Below are 12,504 nucleotides of genomic sequence, written 5' to 3'. Positions count from 1 at the left end.
AAGAAAAGAAAAGAAAAGAAAAGAAAAGAAAAGAAAAGAAAAGAAAAAAGAAAATGAGGGGACTGCAAATCAGTTTGAGAATGCAGATGTAGGAGGTGAGGGAGGCTGAGAAAACTACCCAATGCTCCTTTCACAGGGATCCATCCAGAAAGAAGTAGCTGGACTCACCAGCGATCAGTGGCAGCTGTTCCCTCAGGCTCTCCCAGCCACAACTTCTCCTCGGACTGTTCCAGATATTCCTCAGCCCAGCGGGCTGGGGATACAGACAAAGGATCTGCAAGGAACGGAGTTGGAGAAATCACACTGGGCTCAGTGAGGGTCAGGGAAAAGGAGAGTACCACGCATATTCAACTGACCCTCTTAACCAAGCCAAAGCAGATAAGACCCTACTGAATTCCTCAGAAAGTCCTGCTCAAAAGAAAACACTACTAAACTCTCAATATCCAACCCACTCCCAAGGGGCCTGGGGCCAAAGTTTACTGGATTGGAAACAGGAAAACAAATGAGGAGACTCAGAAAAGGAGTCCAAACCCTTTTGCTTGAAGTGCCAGAGGCCTCAGTAAGAAATAGCAGGCACTTGGGGCCTCCACCTTCCTCAAAGGCACTACAAGAAACTGGTAAGGAGCTAAAGGAGAGCGGAAGACCTCTGGTCTGGTCTCTATCGACAGAGCTCACGCTTTCCCAATATAACAAGCCTCGTATTTCATTGTAATAAAGCTACCAGGAGAACCTGAGAAGCAGAATGCTGGGCTAGAATTAAAAAATACCTAGGGCCACTCTTCCCACTGGATGTTGGTTTCATTTTTTTAGTTGAGATGCAACATGCAAACATGAATGTACACAAAGTGTACCAAGCGTAAGCATACTGCTTCATTAACTCCACACGTGAATACACGCAAATCACCACCAGCCACATCAAGACACAGAACGTTTCAGACCTCTCACAGGCTCCGTCAGGCCCTCCCTCCCCCAAGAAGAAACATTATTCTGACTTGTCACTTTTGATTCGTTTGTTTGTTTTTTGGTTTGTTTATTTTGAGAAAGAGTGAGAGAGCAGCAGGGAAGGGGCAGAGAGAGGGAGAGAGAGAATCCCATGCGAGGGATTCAATGCAGGGCTCGAACCCATGATCCATGAGATCATAATGATATGAGCCTAAATCAAGAGTCAGATGCTTAGCAGACTGAGTCACCCTGGTGCCCCTCACTTTTGATTCATTTTAGGCCTATGTTTTTTAAGTGTAATTCTAGGAACTGTCCTAAAAGCTCTAGTGACAAAGGGCACTGCCACAACATCATAGTAAAGATTAGCAAGGTAACAGATTGAACGAGGGCACTGAACTCTTTCTCAACCTCCAGGACTTTGTCCTTTACTATTTTGGGGCCAGGGGGAAAATGAAAAAAACAAAACAAAACAAAAAGCACTAAGACATTATTCAAAGGGGCCCTAAAGAGGGGTACCTGGGTGGCTCAGTCAGTTGAATGTCCGACTGCAGCTCAGGTCGTGATCTCATAGCTCATGAGTTCAAGCCCTGCATCGGGCTCTCTGCTGTCAGCCTATCTGCATAGAGCCGGCTTCAGAAGCTCTGTCCCTCTCTCTCTGCCCCTCCCCCGCTTGCACTCTCTCAAAAATAAATATTTAAAAAAAAAACAACAACAAAGGGGCCCTAAAGAATGAGTCAACACAGACAAGGCACCAGCCAGCAGTGTGCTTTCCTTCTGCCCTGCATCCACACTTCTCCACATCAGTACTGAAATGGTCATCCTATCTTTATCCCCAGTTTGGAGATCTGTCATTGCTTTCAACACAGAAGGCAGATGTATCCCTTTGGTATTAAATGTCTACTTCATTTAACTGAGACTTTGCCTGAACGATTTCAACAAAGTAAGCTCAACATGTGGGAAAGTAATGTCAAAATCTGGAGGAGAAAAAAAAAGGGGGATACAGACTCTCAAAATACACATAACTATAAATATCACTAATATAATAAATTAAGATATGGTTGACATTTTTTTTTTGTCCTTAATTTCAAAGACTCTCAACATTTTTATCCAGATTCCCTCACTAGTTATTATGGGCAATAGACTGCTGGCCCAAAAGTGGAGACCTAAGAAGGAGACACATAATACTAAAGTAGACTTTACAGTGCCTTCTGATCCCTTCGTCCCATTCTGTTGAAAATTAACCACCGCTCCTCTTACTCTCCAGCCACTCCTTACTCTCAACTAGAGTGTTTTCCAGAAGCATACTCTGGCCACAAATGCTCCTCAAATTAGAGAGAATGCTATTTTCTGTGAAATGCTCCTTTCAAGGACAAGAAGCAACGGAAAAAATATAAAGCATCTGGACTTTAAGAGACATGAGACAGATTAGAAAAAAAATCGCAGGATGAGAAAAGTCATCCTCAAATAGCTGTAATTTGGTATTTGGCCATATTTAGCCATCAGACTCAGAATTTTCTGGCATTGTGAACCTGCTCCAACAGAGTCAAAGTGAAAGAACCAGAAGAATTCTGTTTGGCCCTCACACTGTTTTTTGAGAAATTCTTACAGAAAATCAGACCTATTTGGATACTGGAGATGGGAGCAATTAAGGCCTGCAGAGGAGAAGGGGCTGTCCTAGCTTACGTAAATCAGTAGAGTCAGAGCCCACAACCTTGACGCCAAATATCCAATTCAGAATGTTCACCTTACTTACTTTCTCGTTGTGTGTTCCTTCCACCTAGGCGCATCCAGCCCAAGCTCAAAAGTCAAAAATTCAGAACTTCCCACCCTCATCCATAAACATTCCTGAGTTTGCTAAATAGCCCAGTGGTAAAGAATGTAGGTTCTACTTTGTCCATAAAAGCCCAGAAAGACTGAGTTCTTACTCTGGTTCTATAATTATGATTCTCTATTTTATTGGATAAATTATTAAATCTTTCAGTGCCTCAGTTTTATCACCTGTTAAATAAATTTTTATGTTTCTCCCTAAAAAAAAAAAAAAAAAGAATGTAGGTTCTAGAGTCAGCCTCCAGGCACTCAAATCCCAACACCACCTCTTATTCACTGTGCAAGTTACTTAACCCTTAAGTCTCCATTTCCTTATCTATAAACAGATATAAATAGATCTATGAATAGAGATAAGAACAGCTACCTCATAGGATGGTTGTAAAGACCAAAGGAGATAAGGCATGTGTGAGGCACAGGGTAACAAAGGTTCTCTATTATTAACATCACTGTCTGCTCACAGGGAGCAAACCCATAGGGAAAGCAGAAAACATCACGATGAGATCGTTACTCCTTTTATTCCACAGTCTGTTCCTCTGCCACAGGGGGAGATCTGTTGCCATTCATCGTCTGCCACTGCTGCTTGCCTACAGCACAGGTCTCTCTCTCGTGATTACCAAAGGAACCTCACACACCAGGTTAGCTGAGGCTGCCTGAATTCAAAACCCCTTAAAGACGTATTTCATCCCTGCAGCCAAGTCATAAGATGGGGAATTATTTGGCCCAGGAGATTTAGGGGTAGGGGCCGGGGGGGTGGATTCCATCAAGAAATATGGCAGACTGAAAAATGAGCTTCATGTGGCAAATGGAATAATTCTGTAACTCGACTGTGATGGTAGTTACAAATCTACACAAGTGATAAAACCGCATAAAACCATAAACACACACACACACAAAGGCATGTCAAACCAGTGAGATTTAATACACTCTGTGGATTGTACCAATGGCAGTTTCCCGATTTTGATATCGGACATAACAAACGGTCATGCAAAATATTACCACCAGGGAAAACAGAATGAAAGATACACAGAACCTTCTTCTACCTTTTTTGCAACTTCCAGTGAAACTATCAATTATTTTCAAATAGAACAAGACAAGACAATAAATGCACATCTAGGTTCTTTGTAAACTTGAGTCTGGAATCTTAACAAGAGGGGTTTGAAAATAATAAGGATTTAAAGCATATAACCTTTCATCTTGAAGTCAACTTATCCATAAAGTAATAGGTAACCTATATCATCAATATAATAATATCAGCCACAAATGTTATGAGAACAAAAAGTGAATGACCAGAAAATTAATTTCCTTTAGCTTTCTCCCAGATCTCAATTCATTTGTTCAATAAATACTGAAGGTCCACTACGTACAAAGCAATAACTAATGCAATTGCACATTTTTATGAAGGCAGGCCCCAAACAGTTCAACTTCCCTTTCCGGCTCTCCCTATCCCTGCCTCCATGAAGCAGGCACAGTCCCAAGAGAACAGACAGAACAGAAGAGATCTCCCAAAGAGAACTTAATGAGACAAGTCCAACGTGTTTTTCTAAAGGTAATTATAATAGAAATCTCATCAATCTCAATGCTTACGGTAGCAATAATTTTTTTTTCTGAGTTATCAAAAATGACACCCACGCATTACAACAGAAGTCTCTCTACAATAAGACACAGCATTTAAGCCTACAGTTTGTATGAAAAACAGTGTTGGTCTGGGGGAGTGTCTTTGTTACAGCTCAGAGTTTCACTTGAGGAAATTCCACAAAGAAGATTCTCAATGATAGTGTAATGGCTCTAAGTATGGAGCCTGGAGTCAGAAAGATAGGAGTCTGAATGTCATCTCTGTTACTGAATAACTTTGGATAAAGTATTTAACCTTTTGAAATCTCAGTTTCTTTATCTACACAATAGGGAAGGAATACCTACCTTGTAAGTATAACTGTGAAGACCAAATGACTTTAAGATTATAAAGTGCAAAGCATGATTCAAGAAACAAAGAATATCTGCTGTTCTACCTTAAACTCCAACTTCAGCGTTGGAGGAAAGGGAGTCATGTTAAAAGAGGCCAACAGCTTTTAACTGTTAGATTTGGGGGCTTTTTCCTAAATACAGAAAGCCCTACTTTTAGAAGAATAAAAACGATGGAGGGAGAAAACAATTAGGTCCCTTTAGTGACCTCAGGAATATTTAAAAACGATGACAATGTGAATGCCCTGAGAGTCTATAATCTCTGTAACTTTGTCCATTTGTATCTCTTGTTATTCTTAATTTGTTAAATTGGAAAAAGGCTAACAAGTACTTCCCTTTGACAGCAAAGAAGAAGAGGAAAGCTGAAGAGAATGCCCTTCCCCCATGCCCCTATTCAGACAGGCCTGGGGGAAAGGAATCAATCCCGAGGGACGTAATGGGCATGGACCCTCTCAAAGAGCAAGAAATAGGCTGGGACCCTGAAGAGCTTAGGGTGCAGGCCCACCAGTAGAGCACCATGGTTAAGCCCACAGGGTCTGGAATCATTCAAACCCAGAGTCAAATCCCAACTCCACCACCTACAAAACTGAATCACCTTTGGCAAGTCCCTTAATCCCAAAGCCTCTGTTTTCTTATGTATATGCTAGGAATAAAAACAGTAGCTATCTCGAGAGTTCTCATGGGTTTTAAACAGACAATGCATTCAGAGCACTTAATACAAAATCCAGAACATGATAAATAAATATTAGCTATTAATTTTTATTATCATCATCAGGATATGGTCTTTGCCCTCTAAGACCCTGTACTTCAAGCCCTTGAACTCCCCAATCCCACTTTCCAAGGCCTCAACTCTTTTCAAGATGACTTAATGCCAGAATCCCACAGGCTGTGCTGAATATTTCTTCCTGGGCAATACTGCCATTCATCCAATCTGTGGATCCTCACCACCAAATTACAGTAATAAAGTTCCAGATAAGAAAGAAGTACCTAACCCCTCGTGTTCTCTCTCCCTGTCCTCTCTCCCATTCTCTTTAAATAGAGAGAGATACAGAGATGCAGAGATATAATCTCCAAAATCTCTTATCCAGTTCAAACCCAGTCCCCTGCTTCATATAAGTTTCAACAATTCCCTATTATCACCTGAGGGAAATCAGGTTCAGTGCCCTAGAGAAATGAGTCAAGAATCCAGAAAAATCATAGAAGCTAAAATTGCTCTATATCCTAAGATGAACTGGTGAACCAAAGAGAACTTTGCCCCATGCAAGCCTCACCTGTGACTTCAGAGATGAATTCTTGGGACCAGTCAGTCTCATTATAATCCTGAGTTACATCCACAGCATCTCCAGCTGCAAGAAACTCCTGGGCCCAGTTCTCAGACAAGGCCAAGTCTGCCACACCAGGAGCTTAAAAGAAAGAGAGAGAACTAAGAAAAAAAAAAAGAAATACGTATCATTCTATCATGCCTAAGGAGCCCTCAGTGCACATGAAAAACTCTGTCCCATTTGTCTCCTTCTGCATCTCAATTCCCCAATGCCAGCAGCATCCAAATATGGAACCCCCTTGGCCCTCTCTGCACGGAAAATGGTGAACTCCCCTCCCACCAGACTCTGGACCCACCTCTCTGGGGTGCCTGGCGGAAGTTTGACTGTTCAATCTCTTGCATCTCTGCCAGGAGATCATCCATCTTGAAAGTCTGAGGGGCGCGGGATACAAGTGGTGCATTCTGGTCCTGGAGAAATTCGGCCACCAACTGCCAGGAGAGACGTGATGAAATGAACTCAGCAGGAGATAACGCCCCATGAATGGGGGATGCTAAATACAAGGAAAGGGAAGCAAAGAAACTATAGATTTGCAAACACTCAAAAGAATACATTTTTAAAAGCAAGCAGGTGGAATAAGGCAAATCTCATTTGGTCAGGAAGGTCCACAGGTTGAAATATGGGTGAGCCAAGCTTAAAGTGAAAACGCAACGGGCAAAAGAAAAATGCAACGCAAGAGACTGGTATGTTTACCTCATCTTCCGAGGCTACTCCCAAAGGCTTAGAGACCTAAGACAGAAGAAAAGAAGGGGGGGGGGGGCAATATGGTACAGTGGTGAAGACCACACACAACTCAGTTAAACAGGGGTTAAAATTCCAGCTCCGGCATGTACAAATGACCTTGAGCAAGTCACAAAACTTCTCTGAGCCTCAGTTTCTTCATCTATAAAACGACCGCCTTCATCCGTCTGAAGATGCACAATGCTTAGCGCGGTGTTAAGTAAACACTCATTAAGTGATAACTATCATTTGCAACACATCAGAGAGAGCAGTTATCCCCCAGTGTTCCTTTGCCCCCCCCCCCATCCCAGGCCACCGCTTGTGTTTCTACATCAAAAATACTCACCGCCTCAGAGGCGGGGGCTCCTGGGGGCCAAGGGCCAGGCCTCAACCCCTCCTGCCGAAGGGCCTTGTCCTGGGTGAAGTGCCCGGCCAGCTTCATGAGTGGGTTGGCACCCCCGCATTCGGCCTCCACCAGCTCCCGCATTGCCATGGTGACCGCCAGCTCACTGACGGGCAAGGGTTTGGAACTGAGGTCCAGCAGCCAGATCCTTCCCCAGCCCACAGCTCAGCATGTATCTGGGGGAAGCGGGCAGACGTCCGTCCCAGGTGGTTAGCCCCTGGCCACGCTCCACCCCTGTGCCTTTTGCTACGGCCCCCACCTCTGCCAGGAGGTCCGAGAGGGGGCCGGTGCCCTCCTGCCGCCCCCCCTCAAAGGCCTCCGCTTTCAGTCTGGGCCTCTCCGGCCGCCTCCACGACTGCGGGGTCGGGCAGCGGGACCGGCCGGCAGCCACCCCCTACAGAAGGGCCTGGACCCCATGGGTCTGAGGGGGACAATTCCGCGATCGGGCTGTACCGGAGCACTGGCCGGGCAACGGAGAGTGGGAACGCCGCCGAGCGTAAGCCGGGTCCCCCACACCCGCAGTCGTCAGGCGAGCTCCGAGGGGAGCCATTCCTTCCCCCGTAAGTCACCTGAGCCCCTCCCCCTCATTCGGTCGGTCCCGGCCCACCCCTGCCGCCCCCTGCCCACCCCTTTCCCCCGCCCCAGTCGCAGCTCCGGCCCCGCCCCCTGGCACCCGCGAGGATCTGGCCAGGGCCGAGGAAGACCGGGAACGTGTCCTCGCACCCCCTCGGGGCCCGGCGCTCACCGTCGCGCGCCTCGCCGCGCCGCGCCGCACGACCCGCCAGGGCACCTGGTGCGGGCAGAAGGGGGAGGGGAGGGGAGGGAAGGGAATGGGGAACCAGGGGCGGGGCTCGAGCTTAAAGGGGCCGTGGCGGTCGCACAGCAGCCGCGGCCCGGCGAAAGCTGTTTGAAGGGGCGGGGCCTTAAGACTGCGACGCAGCGTGACGGGAGGGGCCGTGAATCTTAAAGGGGAAGAACGCCTTAAAGGGGAAGTCTCAGAGTGGAGACGCAGAACGTTCAAAAAGATCACCGGCGCTAGGACTTGTTTGATGGAAAGCTCAAAGAAGAGTGGAGCCAAGAGGGGCTTCCTGAGCTTTGGGGGAAAGCCAAGGGCGCATAATCCTGGACCCAGCTCCTCCTGACCCATCCTTGACGGCACATTGTGACCCAAGGGGATTCCCTGCCCTTTCTGGGCCTCAGTTTCCCCTTCTAAAAAGGGGCTGACTAGTCTTTTGGTAAGAGAAAGTCCCTAACGCGGGAGTCGCGAGGGTCAAATCCGAGGCCTCCCTCAGCCTTCTAGGGATCCCCACTTCCAAATTGCCCCTACTGGGACATCGTCACAGTCTCCTTGGAGACAGAGGCCTGCCCCCTCCCCCCAATCCCTCTGCCACCTCTGCGTAATAGGGAAAATAGCACTGGATGATGACAATTCCGGAGACTAAAATTGGGTCCAACGCATCCTGAGTCCTAAGCTGGTAACATACAACAAAGGTGCACAGTGAATCACTCCTCTCCCTTCCTTCTTCCCTCACCACCGTCAAGGTCACCATGGTGGCCACATTCCCCACTGCTCCAGACTGAAAGGATAGACATGATGCAACAAATGATTTTTAATCACAGAATAAGCCTCAGGCTCACCATCTGCCACAGAATTGGGTCTGGTGTCAAACTTCAAGTTCACTGGGAAATAAACCCTAATATCTCACCTGGCTCCAAGACCAAGAGAGTCCCGGTGCCATAAAGAAGGGCAGAAAGTGCTCAGAGCTGCTGGTAATTGAGCAAGGATGAGTTAGTACCAAAACACGGAAGCACCATCCCAGTCCGGGGTGCAGGAGAGGAGGCAGGTATACAGCAGGTGGCGCTCTGGACCAAGCTTGTTTCCTGGTGTCCCGCAGATTTCAAAGGCCGAGGCACAAGGGGACCAAAGGGGCTTGGCTCGGTAAACTCATCCCTGGGAAAGTAAAGAGGCTGTTATGACACCTCAGGGGAACGGAGTGGCAGGGCAGACCTGAAGATTGTGCAAAATTTCTCCTTTTCCTTACTTTTTCACCATCTTCCAGACCCCCCCCCCCGCCCTTTTCCCTGGAGAACACATATCCCCGCCCTTGCCTGTTCACTGTTCCCAGGCTGCCCTCTCGAGAGAAAGAGAGAGAGGGAGGGAGAGTGAGAGACAAGAGCAAGCGACAGAGAGAGGAGAGGGGAAAATGCCTAGTAGCTAATAAACTAAACCATGCCAAGGAGGAAGGGGTGCTCTCTGTAAAGTGTAAAGGAACCCTGGAGAGGGCAATGTTTAACAGAAAGCATATGATATGGTAGAATTTTAGAAAATCAAGGCAACCGGAAAAGACTTCCAAGTACCATTCAAACCGTAGCACTCACATAACCACCTACTCTGCTAGGAGTTTAGTAACCGATTAGCAATAATTCATTATGTGCCCACCTGCTAGGAGAATGATAATAATGATAGGAACTGATGTTTATTTAATGCTTACTAAAACCCAGGCATTGCACTAAACACTTCATGGGTATTAGTGCTTTTAATCTTCATAATACCCTCTATGAAATAGGAATCACCAACCAACCCCACTTTACAGATAACACTTACCCAAAATCACACAGCTAGGAAGTCAAAATTCAATCCAGATACAACTCCAAATACCTACCCATTATGCAACACTGCCTCCCAGTCTTAGAGAAGCCTTGTTGATAAGCCCTGGAGAACTTTGTCTCCCAGTCCATAGAATTCTGCACAGAACCTGGCCCACAAGTTCAAGGGGGACTCTGGTGCTAAGAAAAGACTAATAAAGCTAGTTAGGTGTTCAACATTCAATTTATTGATGTTTTAGATTTAAAATACCAGGTTCAACTTTAAATTATTATTCTATTCATAAAAGTAATACTTTTTTTAAAGAGACTTATTTTCTATTTTTTTTTTATTTTAGAGAGAGAGTGTGTGAGCGGGGGAGAAGGGTAGAGGGAGAGAGAAAGAGAGAGAGGGAGAGAGAGACAGAGAGAGGGAGAGGGAGAGAGAGATTCTCAAGGAAGTTCCACACTCAGCACAGCGCCCGACACAGGGCTCGATCCCACAACCTTGGGATTGTAACCTGAGCCAAAATCAAAAGTTGGGTACTCAACTGACTGAGCCACCCAGGAGCCCCAGTAATAATTTTTATAGAATAGAAATTTTACTTCATGCTTTAGTTTTTAATTCTACATATTCTTTAATTAATGTTTGATTAATTCAAATTGAACAGGTTAAAGCCCCCTTAATTTTAGATATAGGCTATATTTACTGTGTGCCAGGCATTGTTCTAAGCATTTTTCAAATATCAATTTATTTAATCCTCACAATAATTTAATAATAGCAACTATAATTAATCCCCACTTTACAGATGAGGAAACTGAGGCACAGAGCAGTTAAATGATTGGCCCAAGTTTATACTAAATAGCAAAGCTATAATTTGAACCTACACCAGGATCATCAAACTTTATCTGTAAAGAGCCAAACAGTAAATATTTTTGTCTTTTCAGCTCATACAGTCTCTGTCACAACCACTCAGCTCTGCTCTCATAGCACATACCCAGCCAAAGATAATATACAAGTGAATGAGCATGTTTATGTTCCAATAAAAAATTTTATGGACACTGAAATTCAATTTTTATATAATTTTCATATATCACAAAATCCTTTTGATCTTTTTTTAACCATTTAAAAATGTCAAAACCATTCTTAGATTGCAGACTGCATAAAAACAGTCAGCAGGCCCTAGTTTGCTGACCTCTCTACATAATCTGGTTCCAGAGTCCATGTTCTGAAACATTATGCTAGACTTTACCTTTTTAAAAATATAAATTAGATTTCCTTGAACATTTTTAACTACCTGGCATTTAATATACATATCTTTTTAGACATTTTATTTTTTTTAATGCTTGTGTTTTTGAGAGAGAGAGAGACAGAGCATGAGCCGGGGGGGGGGGGGGGCAGAGAGAGAGGGAGACACAGAATCCAAAACAGGCTCCAGGCTCCAAGCTGTCAGCACAAAGCTTGACACGGGGCTCAAACTCACCAGTGCGTGAGATCATGACCTGAGCCAAAGTCAGGACCCCCAGCTGACTGAGCCACCCAGGGGCCCCTAAGCATTTTAAATGCCTAACAGGGCAAACAACCTTTTCAGGCAAAACTTTTCTAAACTTATTCAACCCTGTGCATCTAATACATTAAACTTATAAACATTTATCCAATTCTTTTAATCCTCCTAAAATCTCAAGTCCAAAATTTTACTTCCCAAATTGCAGGCTAATACATCAGATTCTCTTCAACATCAAATATTTTAATTCGTAAAGTCACTTACCTATACCTCTGGAAAGCAAACTTACTGGCTCAGGTAGGTCAAGATTACTAGGCTAAATCTGGAATCACAGTAAAGGTCTTTAAAAGTCATATTTGAGACCAAGGCACAAACCTTAGAAGCTCCATATTCCCAAGACAGTGCTATCTGAATCACGAGTAAACACTCTCAACCCAATTTTAGAGATGAGTTCTGTCTGCTGTGTCATAGTCCCTAAGGCCATTTCCTTCAACTAACGCAGCATCCAACTCACAGGTTACAGTTTTACCTGTTTTTTCGTTGTCTCCTTTAGGTGCAACTAATTTCTTTACTCGACTGAAGTTGAGTAAACAAATTATTGTAGAAGTGTTGAATTCTATATTCCTTTTGGTTGGAAGAGGAGTTGGAAATGGGAACCACCTCCTCTGGTTCGATTCTTTGCTTTCTTAATGCTATAAGATGTAGTGCTATGCCACTGTCCACGCTCTGGAAGTTGCATATCAAGGTACAGTCTTTACACCTGTACATTTGGAAGGGCTTGTTGGCTATGATTCGCCCATCCTCCCTTCCTCTCAGTAGCCATCGCTGGCAGAAATAACTCAGCAGAGAAAGAAAGCTGTATGTGTGGTGAGACACAGCAAATCCCAAAGCGGGGCCCATCTAAATATACCTGGATAAAAATCTCAGTGTCCTTCAAGTGTTCAGTATAGTGAGATCTAGATATAGCTGGGTGTATCCAGTGCTATCAACCTAGCTTTAGGTGCAAAGTACCCAACTCCATCTCCTGGCCACACAGCAGGGAACTCCCCAGGTAACAACAAGGACTGTAATACATACTCCCTCTATCCCTGCTTATAGCAGAATTTTACCACCTTTGGAAATCCGGAGAAGTGTCAGAATAGGTCACCCTTGCCAAAATCCAACTGGGAACCTTTTGATCCTCTCTCCCTCAAAGAATGGAAGGAAGGAAGGAAGGAAGGAAGGAAGGAAGGAAGGAAGGAAGGAA

At 44.9% G+C, this 12,504-nt stretch overlaps 1 protein-coding gene across 7 annotated transcripts in view; it reads right to left on the bottom strand.

Annotated features, from left to right (window-relative positions):
• The window catches only part of PEX5 (peroxisomal biogenesis factor 5), an 18,859-nt gene extending 11,023 nt beyond the window's left edge, over positions 1–7,836 (bottom strand). Inside the window, exons 1-6 of one of the 7 annotated variants that reach the window (XM_049625024.1) lie at positions 7,624–7,828; positions 7,114–7,346; positions 6,741–6,776; positions 6,346–6,478; positions 6,000–6,131; positions 169–274 (exon numbers count right to left, since the gene is read on the bottom strand). In XM_049625024.1, coding sequence (XP_049480981.1) covers positions 169–274; positions 6,000–6,131; positions 6,346–6,478; positions 6,741–6,776; positions 7,114–7,260 — 554 coding nt within the window. In that variant the 5' untranslated portion in view covers positions 7,261–7,346; positions 7,624–7,828. Of the gene's footprint in view, positions 1–168; positions 275–5,999; positions 6,132–6,345; positions 6,479–6,740; positions 6,777–7,113 lie in introns of all 7 variants that reach the window. The other 6 variants (XM_049625025.1, XM_049625029.1, XM_049625030.1 and 3 more) reach the window with 6 other exon arrangements.
• Positions 7,837–12,504: the final 4,668 nt, after the last annotated feature.

Source organism: Panthera uncia, chromosome B4, assembly GCF_023721935.1.
Source record: "Panthera uncia isolate 11264 chromosome B4, Puncia_PCG_1.0, whole genome shotgun sequence".
Taxonomy (NCBI): Eukaryota; Metazoa; Chordata; class Mammalia; order Carnivora; family Felidae; genus Panthera; species Panthera uncia.
The sequence above is the reverse complement of the archived record's forward strand: the minus strand, read 5'-3'. Positions and strand labels throughout refer to the sequence as shown.